We start from the raw sequence: 16,228 nt of genomic DNA, 5'->3' as shown, positions 1-16,228 counted from the left end.
ATACCTATCCAGAAGCCCCCATTGCCTGTCACCCCAAAAAATGACCAGCTGCCTCTGATGCAGAGCCGTGGGCCTTGAAATGACAGTGTACTGCATTGTTTCTCACAGTGTGAATGTTGGTCTGAAATTTTCTGTCTATACATAACACAGTCTATGTGTGTGCGCGTGCGTGTTTATTTCTCACCGCTGTTGAAACAAATTCTTGTTTGACTTCTTCGCTGGTAGGAAAGACAGCTGGCAGTCTTCTGGTCTGAAGGAGACAGAAGACAGAAAGACATGAGAGGCAATCTGCAGGCATGCAGCAGAGCTTTGAGGTATGATGCTCATCATGTTCACCATGTTAGTTTAGATTGTTAGCATGCTATCATTTGCTAATTAGCAAAGGGGATGTTTGGACAGTACACATGTGTCTATATGTGTGTGTGTGTGTGCGTGTGTGTGCGTGTGTGTGTGTGTGTGTGTGTGTGTTACCTCAGCCTAGCCAGTGTCTTCATCAGAGCATATTCTCGTCGTCGGGACGAGGGCATCCACCTCTTTTTCTCCGCCCGTGCTAAGCTCTGCCCGCCAAAGCCGAACATGGCGGAGAAACCGAAACGCACCAACTGACCAAGAGATGAGAAGCTGCACATGTCCACCTGCTGCAGGTGACCTGCAGGCCCAGAGACAGACACAGAGACAGAGACAGAGACAGAGGGGGGAATGAAACACTAATCAAAGATTCTTTTTAATTGGGAAAATTTGCTAGAAAAACTTGAGACCCTACACACACACACACACACACACACACACACACACACACACACACACACACACACACACACACGGCCACAGCTTGTAAGAAAGCCAAGTGGTCGTATGGTGAGGAGCTCATTAATATTCATGAAAGCAGCATTCCAAATATGGGCGACAGAAAGAGGTCAGAAGTGTGTGTGTGTGTGTGTGTGTGTGTGTGTGTGTGTGTGTGTGTGTGTTAATATCTCTAAACTTCAGATGAATCAGTGACCAGTCTTTGATTGTTATTGCTCCAGTTTGGCCAGTCTCTGGTGGTCTGTCAGTCCAGTTTTCCCAGTCCCTGCCTGTAACAGTCCAGTCTGACCAGCCTCTGAAGCAGAAGACTACATAAGACATTTCTAGATTTAGGACAAATGTGTCTTTCTCTGTGTGTTCTAATGTTGATTCTCCCTTTCGGGTGAAATTTGCCTTTGAATGACTAATGTTACGATTTGACTGAAACATACAAGCCAACAGAAACAACATGAGACGTGTTGAATTTCATCAAAACTGTGAAACTCCATCCACAAAATGTGGCTGTGGATGTCTGTTTCTGGAGATTTCTAATTGGTTGTTGTTCTGTTTGCAATCACAAACATGAGAGCTGTGTATTTCACTGGTGGTACAAGGTGAGGGTATGCAAGGATCAGGGGTAAAGAAATATTATCAACCCTGTTTCATCATCAAGAGCACTCAGCAAGACATGCGCACACACCCACACACACACACACACACACACACACACACACACACACACACACACACACACACACAGCATGCCATCTGGCCACATACCTGCTGTAACCTACTGAACTGCTGTCTCCCCACCTGCATGTCTCACTGACTGCATGTCTGTCTCTCTGGATAGAATCTGATTTCCTCACCATATGGCATGTTGTCAGTGTGTGTGCGTGTGTGAGACTGACGTCTCAGCTTTAATCCTGAGGTGGTCGGTCTCACAGTCAGTGTGTCAGTGAGATCAAACCTGAAGTGCTTCTTAAAAAAGGTGCAACCCGTTTGATTTTGACCACGTAAACAGCAGCTAGGATAACAGTTTGATTTATAAAGGACTGATCCTTATTGAAAATAGTGGCCTCTTCAGCTTCACTGTACATGCTTTACCTTTTACTGGTTCGCTGTGTGTTTCCCTATCAAGGCTTCGATTGGGTAAAGACAGATCTTTGCACTCACTGCCCAATCAGGTGGCCGCAGGAATGCCTGCTGGCCTCCCTTTTTCACTCAGTCATTTTGAGTACCTGGTACGTGGTTACCTATTTTTAGCCTTCTTGCAGCCTATGATTACCTGCTGCAGAGCCCCCGGTGTATGTCTCTCAAAGGGAGACCCCTTTGCTAAGGAGGGGGTACAATCTCCTATTCTGCTGCCAACTTCCTCCATTGTGGGGCACCTTACATACCTCTCCAGCTCCACTGTGACTGTGGTGCTGGAGGAGAAAATGAGGAAACGAGCCACCACTGCAGTGAGGTTCCTCCTATGGAGGTGCACAAGACCCCCTGAGTTTCTGATTCAGGGGAAGTCAGGAGTCATGCAGCCATATTTTATCTGCTGATACATCCACCGTGTTTGGTCTCACTGCCACCACACTGAGAGCGCTCTCCAGCCGAGCCAACCAATCTTGTGCTCTGGATTCATGCACAATAAATACATGTTTGTCAGATGAACGAGTAGCAACTTTACTGTTCCTGCTGCAGTCACAACAAAAGATTCAGGCTCCAAATCCTCACTCTAAACCCTGGCAATAACAGGACTGGGATGGGATGCTTGGTCAGCCCAACACAGGAGACTTGACCAGTAAGTTCTGCTCCTTTCCCACCGCAGCCACCAGAAATGATAGCCTGATATCTTGACAGTCTGTTACAGCCAAAAATAGTCCGTACAACAACTTAATTAGTGAGCTTTAGAGGTTTTGTTAGGTGGACTTTCTTTCCTTGGGACAGAGCCTGGCAAGCTGTTTCTCTGTTTCCAGTCTTTATGCTATGCTAACTGGTTGCTGGCTGTAGCTTCACATGTACCATACATAAAAAACAGTGATATCTAACTCTGAGCAAGAAAACAAATAAGCACATTTCCCAAAAATGTTGAACTAGTAGTTTAAATATATTGAAAACAAAAAATCACCCAATTAAATACTGTGTGTACACCAGGCTGCCAAAGCTCTCAAGTTCCCACAAAGAAGAAGGTCAATTGTTCAGCTGCCATTTTGAGTTGGTGTGGAAGTTCAGTTAAACAGCAGGTAACCATAGCAACAGTGGTGATGCTCCAGGCTCTGATAACGGTTAACTAACTAACCATGGGTTAACTTGACCCCAAACACACAGCAAAACATGGACAAGAATTTAAATACAGCTACAACACACACTGAGGTGCGCTGACATGGACAGCAGCAGACTCCTCATCTTCGCTGAGTAAATCTGTCCCATCAGGACATGGTATTGTCACAGTTCAGGTGAGTTCACCTTGGTTGTGTCATGAACATGAACCCATCTGTACTCACCTATAGTTACCTAGTGTCTGTGGGAACAGCTTCCTGCCTAGGGACTTTAACTGTTTTCCATTGTTCAGGAATTAGTGTTATTTTTGCCAAGGAATACTCCCATCTGTCACACACACACACACACACACACACACACACACACACACACACACACACACACACACAGCTCCAGCATTATTTAGTGTTAATGAACCACCATTTAGCCAAAACCCATCATTCAAACACAGCGGCCTGCCATGCTGCCAGATGATTGGTTGGCAGGTTTAGCTGGGAGGAGCTGGGGAAAGGTGCAGGGGGCGGTGCTACAGTGAGGAGAGTAAACCTGTGATTTAGAGTGAAACTGATACTGTTGTTAGACATCTGTCTGCTCCCTCCCTCGTGAGTCCAGTCACAGCGTCTGCTTCACTCCATTTTTAGGTTTGTTTGTTCTCAAACTTTGTCCACGCTGCTGCCAATCAATCAGCCAATCACATTAAAGCTTAAAAAAACATAAGCTCCTGATTGGTTCCCTTTGAGCTGCCTGAGTAAATTAAATTACAACAATGGGGAGATGACCATACATCTAAAATAGGTAGAAACCCACAGGGGACAACTTGACAATAGATCTAGAAGTGGTAGCAGCCACCCAGGACAACACGCTTATAGATCTAGAACAGGTAGATCCACCCAGTACATTGTGACAATAGATTCAGGCCTGATAGAACCCACATAGGACTGTACTCATATCTATAATAACCCATTCAGGACAATGTGGCTGTAGATCTAGAAGAGGTAGAACCCACAAAGGTTGATGTGATGATATATTTAGAAAAGGTAAAAGAAGCCACTTAGAACAATGCCAGGACAGGTCGAACCTACCCAGGACGATGTGCAGCGCTGCAGTGACTGGATCTCTGACTCCATGAACAGAACAGGAAACCACATCTGTAGAACCTGTAAAGATGGACAAATAGCAAAACATCTTGTCTGGCAGTGTCTACATAATGTGCATACATGTGTCTCTGTACAATGGTGTCCACAGTCTGTGGGTTGACACAATATGGATCTATATGAGGGGGTGTCCTCTCTCTTACCAGCAGGGATGATTCCAAGTGGCAGCACTGGTTTCACTGGTTTCTCTGGAGAATCAGCATCCAGCTGGGCTCTGAGGACCATAGCATGGCACAGCTCTGCCACCGAACCATCCCCACCAACACACACCACTCTGACAGGCAGGTGGAGACAAAACTGTGTAAGGACAGATGGACAGCCTGGTGGACAAGTAGAGCCAAGCAGAAAATGATTTCTCTCTTTGTAAAGCTGTCTCAGTCAACGGGGTCCTAATGAAACTATCCTCTGAACTCCTGAAGGTCTGATCTTAACTTCTGATGGCAGCCAGGAAATCCAGTGACAGTGAACACCCATAAAAGAGCTCACAGTTTCGCACCTTTAACAGGTATCCTCACATACACAGTCATCCAGCAGGGGGCATGGCTTCTCCACACGACCATTGCTGTTCATTTCTTTACTAAGAAAGAGGCTGAGTAGGGCTGAGTATCAAACCTCAACACTTCTTTTGATACCAGCCAAAATGTGTCTGTCGCATCAAGTATTAAAAAGAACTGTCAAGTACATAACCCTGGCTCTAAATGTCTGCTCACATTTGTTGTCTTGTTTATTGACAGATCCTGATTTAAATCAAAGTTCAGGCTCATTTATTCAGACGAAGACAACAACTGACGTGAAAACCTTGTCTTTAATTTTTAATTTTAAACCGATACTCAGGCCTAGAACTTAATCACTTGAACTTCACAATAAAAGTCCAATAACTGTATTTTGAGACTGACAGAAATGGACTCATTTAACTCAAATAATAAACAGAAGGCCCAATGGTTCAGTTTCAGGTAAAATGTACACTTCACTTGATGGCTAGTCAAAAATGCGTCTGGTGGGTTTCACTGAAGAGAAGAGGGCTCATCTGCAGAGTTTGTGTCTGCAGTAAATGAGAGGTAAACAGACCCCCCGACCCCCCCCTCCCCCGTGGAAGGGATTACCTGAAGCTCCGGTCACCACGGTGACAGCCAGTCTAATTGGCAAATGTAGGTTTCAACCAAATCCTCACCAGAGCAGTCACACACACGCACATGAGCACACACACAGACACACACTGAGCAGCTAGCTTAGCAACAAAGCTAATCTTCTCTAAGCACATTAAGCTTTATGAGGGCTGAGCACAAAAGCTGCTTACACACACACACACACACACACGCACACACGCACACACGCACGCACACACACACACACACACACACACACGCACACACGCACACACGCACACACACACACACACACACACACACACACACACACACACACACACACACACACACACACACACACACAGACCATCACAGACAGTGATGTAGGTGTGATCAGTGTTTTCACACTTGTAGTTTTAGCTGTTACTGATGTTGCACTATTTGTTCACAAAACATTATTTTCACAATTATTTGTGAGATTCCCAAAGATCGATGTTGGCATTCAACCCCACCTGTCAGTGTGTGTATGCGTGCGTGCGTGCGTGTGTGCGTGTGTGTGTGTGTGTGTGTGTGTGTGTGTGTGTGTGTTTGTGCATGTGTGTAATCAGTCTGGGTCAGTGTGTTTGAGTGTCAGCCTTTGACCGTAAACTGCTATTTAATTATCTGGTTCAGCTGAGACTGTTATGGAAGGACGATGTCAATGTTTAATCAAGACATGTTGACTTACATAAATACTACCTTTGAATTTAATGAATTTAAACTTTATTTAGCTATGGCATGTTTATTTTCCACAGTCAAATTACAGCAGTGGGATTGGATTTGTGGAAGGTCGCAGCAACCCCAGAAAAAGTCCTTTATCAGCAACAGTGTTACATTAACTAAACACATTGGTTAGTCCTCCAAAAGTATTTTCTATCATTAAAGTGTGACACAGTGTTTGATAATGCTACCAATAAAGCATTAATATGTAACCACTGTCTTGCTTGTCCAAGTGTGTCAACCAAACAGGGTTATGTTTGAATGAAATAACTATTGGCGCATTTCCATTACACAGTTCCAGCTCTACTCGACTCGGTTCTACTCTACTCTACTTGGTTTGGTTGCGTAGGCGGGGTTGTCATACCACGGCTGCGTGAAACTGCCATGACGTCAATTTGTATGCGACGCAAACAGAGCCGACAAACAACGGAGGACATCGAGGCGATGTTATATTCTTTCATCTGCCACCAAACCCAGAAAAGTCTGGACCTCGTCGACCGACCACAGTGATATTTTACGAGCAGCCATTTCCCTCAAGTGAGAATAAAGAATAAAGTCAGCGGTTGCTGTTGCCCGGCGTTACAATGGAGGGGGCGGGATTGTTTTTCCGGTGTTGGACGTCGCAGACCAGTGACGACACTCTCTGGCCAATCAGTGGCCGACAGGCTGTTGACGTCACACATATAGTATCGCTTCTACTCGCTTGGAACCTCGCCAGAGCAGGTACTAAAAATATTATCGGGTACCAGGTACTATCCCTAATGGAAACACAAAACAACCGGGCAGAGTAGAGTCAAGTCGTGCTGCGCTAGTGGAAATGTGGCATATGTGATCTTAAATACAAGGACTAATTAGCTCTGCTCTGAAATACAAGAACAGCAGTTCTTTTTTGTACATCTTCTCCATGGATCATGAAGTGTAGCCTGGGCCCTGTTAGCAGTCTTTTAGCATACCATCATGTTTGGAGCCATCAAGCACAATTTCAAGACTCATTTTGGGTCTTGTTTTAACATAAGGCAGCAGAAAACATTGAAAACTCACCCTGAGTTTTCAATCAACTAACAAAGCTAGGGTAAGCTTAATTAGTTAGGTAGCTACAGCTGCAAATCTGCAAGTGACAGATGTCATTTCAACAAAACTGAAAGTCACTGGCTATAGAGAGCTTCTGAAATCAAAGATGAAATGCTTCAAAAATGAATGAGAACAGGAAGAGCGCAAACGTTGACATGCATAGCAACACTAACAAGGGCTGGGGCCAAGCGAATGGTCAATGGGATGATGTTAACCAAAAACTGGCCCCTTACCGAGGAAAAATACCTTCAATACTTTCATTAACACTACCATGCTACTGAAAATACTAAAGTTCGACCCTGAAATGCTGTTTTTAGCAGGGGTGCACATAGCTGGTGTACAGGTAAACATGAGACAGAAATAAGAAATGAGTAATGTTGGTTGTTTCAAAAGAGTAAAAACTAAGTACAGATATCATCACGTGTCAAACAAGACCACAGAGACATCTGACCCAAAGCCAGCTGCTGAGCTGTGACTGGAGACAGCCAATCTGAGGCTCAAGCAGGGACTGAGAGGTGCATCTTCATCATCTTACCATGCAGGAAGCTGAGGCAGATGACAGTGAGGGAGAGGATGAGGACCAAGAGCAGGATCGCACTTATTTAGACGGCGTTGTGGATGGGGTGAGTACCAAATCCACCTCCACCATCTCCTAGTACTCTGCTAAGTATTTGACTAAAAAACATTATGTGCACCCCTGGTTAATCCATTAATATAACTAGACTAGACCAACAACCAACAAACATCACCACATTATCTGACTTACATGAAAGAATAACATCAGAATATCAACAATATTTTAAGTGTCATTTTCTGCAACAAACTCTTTATTTTATTGCAGGAAATCACAATTTTCCCTGGAGAGGGAATATTTATTCCAGGCAAGTAATCAATTAAAAATAACAGGGGAGAGAAAGAGAGAGTGGATGGATAAAAGGTAAGAAACGACTAACCCATCATATTCATCCAGCTTGCATTCCTTCATCACTGAGAGAGCATGACCCTTCCTCTCTGTCACTGGAGAGAGACAGAGAGACAGACAGACAGAGAAAGACGAGGAGAGAGAGGGAAAAAGAGAGGGAAACAGATGGAAAGACATTGAGATGGACAGAGATAGAGCGTTCGTGTGTGTGTGTGGTCACATGTACACAAGAGTGTGTTCGATGGATGCCAAAAAAAAGTGGGACAACGGATATCACACCATCTGCTGAGAGGAGGAGAGGAGAGTATAGGAAAGGAGAAGATATGAGTCAGAGGAAAGGAGAGGAGAGGAAACAAGGGAGGAGAGACAAGTAGAGAAGAGGAAAGGAAAGGAGAGGAATTAAGAGAGGAGAGAAGGGGAATCACAGGAAAGAAGAGAGAAAAGGAGAGGAAATGAAGAAAAGTGGAGATAAAGAGGAGACAAGGAGAGGTAACAAGGAGAGGAGATGGGAGTGGAAAGGAAAGAAGAGGAAATAAGAGTGAAGAGAAGAGGAAACAGGAAATGAGGAGACAAACAGAAAACAGCAGATAACGAGATGAGACAAAGAGAGGAGAGGAAAAAAGAAGAAACCCAAGAGGAGAGGAGAGGAGAGGAGAGGAGAGGAGAGGAGAGGAGAGGAGAGGAGAGGAGAGGAGAGGAGAGTAAGTTGTCTCCCTCCATCACAACAGATGGGCTAAGCGACGCCCCCTGTATCAGGTTACCTAGCGACCAGGGACTGCCATTAACTCTGACCTTTGGACTGCCTCAACACACACACACACACACACACACACACACACACACACACACACACACACACACACACACACACACACACACACACACACACACAGATTTCATATTGTCTTCTCTGTAACAGTTTTACTGCCGTTACTCATAATTTCATTATAATACACATAAGGTGTGACATCATCCAAAATCTACTGTGGCCCCGCCCCCTGTCAGTCTGAGGTATGAAACAATAATAAAACTACTATTGATGATCAGTAAACGAATAAAGAAGCGACAGACTGACCGGTGATGTCAGTGCGGACGTCAGCCATCTTGAAGAGTGGAGCCACGTGTTCTCTGTAGATGTGAACGGCCTCCTTCCTGTGGCTGCTGGGGTTGATGAACACCTTTAGATACCTGGGACGACTGCTGAACCCTGCACTCACACACACACACACACACACACACACACACACACACACACACACACACACACACACACACACACACACACACACAGTGAAAAGCTACAAATATCAAGGCTCATTGTCAACAGAGTTTTTGCTGAAAAGAGAAAACACATTCAGTTCACCACTTTTTCCCCGGAGGATGAATCCATTACTTCCCAACACCAAAAAAATCAACCAGATTGATTTTTCAGAAATTCATGATTCCCAGACAAAATGACTCCAAATGTATCCTGGCAACTTTAGGGTCACATCATCAGGTCACCTTGGTTCACATTTCATCAGCCCCAGCTGAACTTGGTATTTAGTAGTGAACGTGGTAAACATTATACAGTACCTACTAAAAATCAACATGTTAGCATTGGCATGGTCGGCATGTTAGCATGCTAATGTTTGCACTTAAGTCCAAGCACTGCTGTGCTTGCTCTCTTCTGAGTATTGAATGTCCATTAATGTGGGAATGACAGAGCCTGTTTTTTTGTTTTTTTTATACCTCTGCTGCTATTGGCTGGTTCACTTTCCTCTGCGGTTCTGCCTCTGATTGGTGATCTGATTTGCCTGACGTGTCTATTTTTATGTAGTTGTTTCTTTTGTCAATTAGCACACTTTAATGTCATTAGGGATGCCGCAAACAACTATTTTTATCCATTAATCATTTAGTTGTTTAGTCATTGAAATGGTAAAAAGTAGATAAAAACGTCCATTTCTTTGGTTCCAGTCTGGCAAATATGAGGATCTGCTGCTTTTCTTATATTATTGTAACCTTAAATCTTTGGGTTTTGGACTGTTGTATGGTCCCTTTGAGCTCCGTGTAACTGTGATGAGCATTTTTGATGATTTTCAGATTTCTAATATTCTCCAAGCTAATAACTGAAATAATAATCCGCTGACAAACTGATAATGAACATGCTATTCCTATTGAAGCACTAAAGCTGACAATGACCTTTCAGAGTCATCAGTCGTCAGTGGTCCCAGCTGATCCTGCCTGGAATGAATACTGATCATTATACACTGTGATCATCACTGACATCAAACAGCTGAACTGTACTGACAGTTTAAAGTCCTTCATTTACCAGAGCTTGTATTTACCACATAAAACCAAGTACAAGTCTGATGGATGAATTACAGATTGTATTTAGAAGAGCAGACACCTGCATACTGTTCTACCATCTGGAGGAGGCCTGTTTGATGCTAAATATTCAGAATATCAGTTACATCACCAACAATGGTGGACGACTGTGTGTGTGCATGTGATTTAGTATCGACTCATACAACTCTCACACACACACACACACACACACACACACACACACACACACACACACACACACACTCTGACCCCCTGTACAGCTCATCATTAGGCAGATTTAGAGGCTGCATTATAAATCCCCATAGACCAGCACAGATCAATATACACACACACACCAGCTCCATTATCCAGCTCATTACTATAATCTGCTCCCAAAAGGCCATGACCTCGCCCTGTTAATGACCTCACACACATACACGCAGTACACATCCTGTTATCACTCCACCTCCCTACTCTGACCAGCTTCTCAGGAGTTCCTGTGAGGAGTTACCCAACATCCCCTGCACTCTACTCTATACTGGACCCCCACCATTACCAGAAGCTCCAATCACAACTGCGATTCCTCTGTGAGGCCAAACAAATACCCCAAACCTGACAAGAACTTGAATTTCTACCTTCATTTAAGGATGACACTTGAATCCACTGTGGCCTGGGGCTTGTTAGCTCTACAGTAGAAATCAGGGTGGCACCGGAACAATTAGCATTTTGACAAAAAAGTTCCAGGAATCATGGAACTAGAGTCCCTAAACTCAGGAAGTCAAAGCCCTTTTTTCACCTTCCTGTTTTCATTTGAAGAACCACAACGATTCTGTAAATAAGATCGATGGCAGCAGTGACTGAAATGCAATTTTCACACACGAGGAAACCAAAACACAGAGTCATGTGTTGTTCTTAGTCTTTACTGTTGCATAACCCTCACTCTCACTCACTCTCTCTCACACACACACACACACACACACACACACACACACACACACACACACACACACACACACACACACACACACACACACACACACACACACACACACACACACACACACAGTTAGTCATCTCATAGAAGCTGGTGTCATTTAATTTGTGGATATTTTTCGAAGAGGAAAGGTGGACAGACAGGTAGCTGCAGAGAGATCGAGTATCCATCAGATCATCTCCCAGCCTCAGCCAGCGGCTGGTTGCTATGGCGCAGCTAAAACATTACCATGGTAAACAATCCCCGTGTTGTCATGGAGAAGTGCTGAGTTCCTGAAAGAGTGAGACGGTGAATGTAGTCGATGACATGTTGGTGCAGACTCAGCCTGAGGTTAATGGACAGTAGTAATCAATTCAATTCTTTAACCGTCCAGATTCTCTTGATCAAACGAGACATTTGAAGATGTCACCTTGGGCTCTAGGACACTGTGATGGGCACTTTCACTACTTTTCCCACATTTTATAGACTCAGTGGTAAGTATTTGTCAACCAGGGTCTATTAGTTATGATCACACTTTATTCACCCTCGCTGTATAGACATAGGTAACGTGGACTCCAGCAAGAACGACAGGGGGCAACAGCTTTCCAGACATCTTAAGTGAAATCACCTCAAGCTAAAGCAAAAGTAAACACAGGAAGTATTCTTGAGGTAATCCCTGGAGCTGTTGTAGCGTACTGTATAATATAGCAGATCCACTGTCAGATCAACTTTCCGCCTGATTCCCTTGACTATATGCATACATGCTGGTTTGTTGACATTAGTGTAAGGCGGTGGCTCACTCTCCATGTGGCTTGCTAGCAAAGTGGTAGCAAATAAATCAGTTTACTATTTTTTCTATAAACCTGCCTTTCTCATGTGGAGCACAGTCAGTCTCCTCTGACATACAGATGACCTGACACTGACTGACTGACGAGTCTTTTTTTTTTTTTAAGTTTTGAATAAGTGTGCGATATATAAGGGCTGTCAGAGCGTTTGACCTCCCGCATATTACCTGTGTGTGAGGTATGACTGTGTGCCCCTCTATAATAAAGTTTGTTTCCTGACAAACTAATAAAGACTTCAAACTAAATATGAAAGGCAGAGACAGAGAGGCAGACAGGTTTCTGTCATCATGTCACTATGGATACACTCACCGACTTCTCGGACACACCAGTTAATATGTAACGCAATAGATACACACGCATACACACTCACTCAAGGGGCCATAAAGCAGTTTACAGGCGTCCTCCTCTGACTGACCCGTCTTTTCTGCTCAAAGAGACACAGCGTCCTGAATGGTCACCAAGTTGTGTTGGACACATGTCAGTGTCCCTGGTGCTGAAACTCTCAGTAAAACCAATATTGTTGAGTTTATTACTGTAATCTTTGTTCTTCCTCAGTCATTTTGATAGTTTGCCACATTTGAGACTTTGAGAAAAAAGTAATATTTAAATATTTTGTTTCTTTTACGGGAGAAAAGTCTTAATGGAGCTCAAGTGGTTTGTTTATCAATTGATTAGTCGAGCAACAGAAAATTAATCTTCAGCTATTTTGATGATCAAATAATCTAAGTGAGTTTTTTCAAGAAGAATAACATCCATTCTCTGGATCCAACTGCTCCATTGTTAGGATTTGCAGCTTTTCTCTGTTTTATACCTTTAGGTTTTGGACTGTTAGTCCGACACAACAACACATTTGAAGACGTAACCTTGGGCTTTAGGGAAATTGTGATTGGGATTTTTTTTAATTACTCCTACTTAAAAGGAATTTAATTATGAATTTGGTGTATTTAGTGTTATCTTAGTTTCAGCATGAAATAGGCTGCCACTGACAGCTGCAGTGTTTCTAAATTCTCAGACAAGAAAAAAGTGATGAGAGACCTTTGAGTTGGAATGATTTTAACCTTTAGTTTCTTGAAAATGTTGACAGGTAAACCTCACAAGATTCATTAAGAGGTTCGAAAGGATTTAGATTCCATTTGATATTGGATTTGAAGTCAACAAAATGCTATTGAAGCCCATCTCTGCTGGCCACACAGTGTTTTGATGGTGTCATTTTGACCTTATGACACCTTACAGTACCACCTGACTGACTGCTGCCACCTCCCACTCATTTCACTTTGTCACCGTGAACCCAAACTAACAGCCCTGTAAGCGAGCAGAAAACTGCCGTTGGATTGACAAGACAATTGATTTGGGAGGAGTCACGACAGGCTTGAGCTCGGCCCGGCCATCCCATCAGCTCCGCCGCCGCCACCAGCCTGTCAGTCTGTTGTGCTGTTAAAAAACTGCAGTCAATCCATCCGCCTTCTGACTGCATGTATGGAAACAGACTCTATACAGCATCACTGCTTGCCCTTTGTCACTCTGACTGCCATTCATTCTCTGCACAGCGTTCTGCAGCTGCTTCACGCAGCAAACAGCACAGAATAACGCTCTGGAAACGGAAAGTGACTGCTCTCTGCTCACCATTGTGCAGCTGAATGTTCGGACCTGAAGGTTAAGAAGTGGTGGTGGTGTCTGCAGCAGTGGGACTGGCTGCTCCACAACGCCACAATTCACACAACAATGCGCTTTTCACACTGACCTCTGGCTGGAAAATAGGCTTAATGTCCGCACAGCAGCAGAGCAACCGACTGTGTTTACCTTCCACACACACACACACACACACACACACACACACACACACACACACACACACACACACACACACTCCTCTGTTGCGCCGTGTAAAGTCACAAAAGCCATCACAGCTTGATGTGCAGTGTGACCACGCGAGCTGACGCACGACCTGTGAGCCATTCATGTATGTGTGTGTGCGTGACTGTGAGGCCAAAGACAAACGCTTAAAGAAGTTGTGACTTTGCTGCAGGGCCTCATGGGTAATCTTGTTTGACGGACAGACAGACGGAGAGACAGACAGGTGACCAGCGATAACATGTCAGCCCGATGCCATGGTGATAGGACGATGGTGGCGTGCGTGTGAGACCTTTGACCTGCTCATTTATGGACAGCTTGTAACATCTCTGTTGGAGTAGGTATTGTTGGACAAACATAAAAAACCTGAAATGCAAAGTGTGTTTGTGTGAGTTAAATCCACACACACAGCACAGCAACATTTCCATTGTGTGTTAAGTGTCAGGCAGGCACCGCCCACTACAATGCACCTGGGAAAGCAGCGCCTGGGAACTGCAGTCTGCAGCGACATCCAGAACTTCATTAAACACCTCCTGTCAGGAAGTGGTTGTGTTGCTGAGGTACAAGTCGTTTTTTCAAGAGGAAACATGCTAAACATGATAAAATCTACACAAAGGGGCAAATGCTTGATGGTCAAACAACACTGAGGGAGCTTTTTATTAAGTTAAAGAGAAAATCACATGTTTAGCAGCACAAGCTGTGAACACATCACTGACATACTGCCACCTTATAAAGCTGCTGATGGTGTTATCACTTACACCTATTTCTATAATTATTTATCAAGCAGACATGGAGCAACATTAGCACTGATTTGGAGACGTATTTGTATTCACCTGATGAATTTAAGGCCAAAACAAATGTCTGGCTCTTTATCGACTGAATGGCTAACTTTTGCTGCTGAGTTGTGTTCAGTGGGTTTGCCAAAGCTTTTTTTTTTTTGCTGCTGCTGCTGCTGGAAACCATCGATGAGAGATGTAGAGAGTGAAACAAAACAGCAAAGTTGCAGGCCAAAAGACCAAACCAGCGAGCTGGAAGAAGAACAGAGGGGAACTGCAGAGTTGGGTGATGATTCTCTGTAGGTTTGTTACTGCGAATGACCCCTTTCCCATTACATGCAGATATTTAATCCACCCTCAATACAAAATATTGATTTGTTGCACTTCAAAGGAATAACTCAATTTTTTATGCAATACATTTTTTATTCTGCTCTGTCTGAGATGTGAAGTTCGATTTAAACTCATGTGAGTAGTTTTCCCAGTTTGGTGAGAAAGAACTGAATTCGGGGTTCTGACCTCAGCCGCATCCAGCACCTTTGGGATGAACTGGAACACCGACTGTGAGCCAGACCTTATCACCCACAACGAGTGTAGGACCTCACTGATTCTCTTGTGACTGAATGGGAGCAAATCCCTGCAGCCAGGATCAAAATCTTGCTCTGTTTGACATACATTTGGCTGTGTGCTGTACTGTATGTTAGCTAGTAGTATATAGACGTTTCAGATGTACAGAGAGCCTCATGTTTCTGCAGGGTAGATTTCATTGTCAACCAAAGTGAACTGGACACACGTGTATGAGTAAACAGTATTTTAGCTAATCTCTCTCGCAGACAACGTGATTCAACTGCTGACAGCATCTTACTGGGTACTGCTGTATGTGTGTGCGCGTGTGTGTATGTGTAATCTGTCACTTTGTTCCGGTGGATTAGAGATTAGCAGCTGCTAATAGTTGATGCAACTGTGACTCACCTCATTAAACTGAGTGACAAACAGGTTGACAGAGAACAATGAAATTATAATCTGAGCAGCTAGCACTGCATCCGGCTGACAATGGCAATTTGTACAGCTGATTGCCATTAAAAATGTATCCAAATTAATTCATGCACAATTCTAAACAAATTGATGCAAATCTTAATTAAGTTTTATCTTAATTACATTCATCTTTTCATCACATTTTATTGATCCTAACAAATTAATCTGTATTGTTCTTTAATATCAGATCATTGGACCATGTATCTATCTGAATACTTAAATCTATCTACGGTATCTATCCATGCTCTCTGTAGGATTAACAGGTGAATGCACACAATGACAGTTAGTGCTATTAATAACAGTATTACTCCACGGTGTGTGTGTGTGTGTGTGTGTGTGTGTGTGTGTGTGTGTGTGTGTGTGTGTGTGTGTGTGTGTGTGTGTGTGTGT

At 43.8% G+C, this 16,228-nt stretch overlaps 1 protein-coding gene across 1 annotated transcript in view; it reads right to left on the bottom strand.

Annotated features, from left to right (window-relative positions):
• cerkl (CERK like autophagy regulator) overlaps positions 1–16,228 on the bottom strand; it is a 32,325-nt gene that overhangs the window by 5,703 nt on the left and 10,394 nt on the right. Inside the window, exons 4-9 of the mRNA XM_070975793.1 lie at positions 9,130–9,261; positions 8,086–8,149; positions 4,358–4,488; positions 4,143–4,217; positions 472–649; positions 185–250 (exon numbers count right to left, since the gene is read on the bottom strand). Of these exons, the coding sequence (XP_070831894.1) occupies positions 185–250; positions 472–649; positions 4,143–4,217; positions 4,358–4,488; positions 8,086–8,149; positions 9,130–9,261 (646 nt within the window). The remainder of the gene's footprint in view (positions 1–184; positions 251–471; positions 650–4,142; positions 4,218–4,357; positions 4,489–8,085; positions 8,150–9,129; positions 9,262–16,228) is intronic.

Source organism: Chaetodon trifascialis, chromosome 12, assembly GCF_039877785.1.
Source record: "Chaetodon trifascialis isolate fChaTrf1 chromosome 12, fChaTrf1.hap1, whole genome shotgun sequence".
NCBI classification, from domain to species: domain Eukaryota; kingdom Metazoa; phylum Chordata; class Actinopteri; order Chaetodontiformes; family Chaetodontidae; genus Chaetodon; species Chaetodon trifascialis.
Note: the sequence above shows the minus strand (reverse complement) of the source record. Positions and strands in the feature narration are given on the sequence as shown.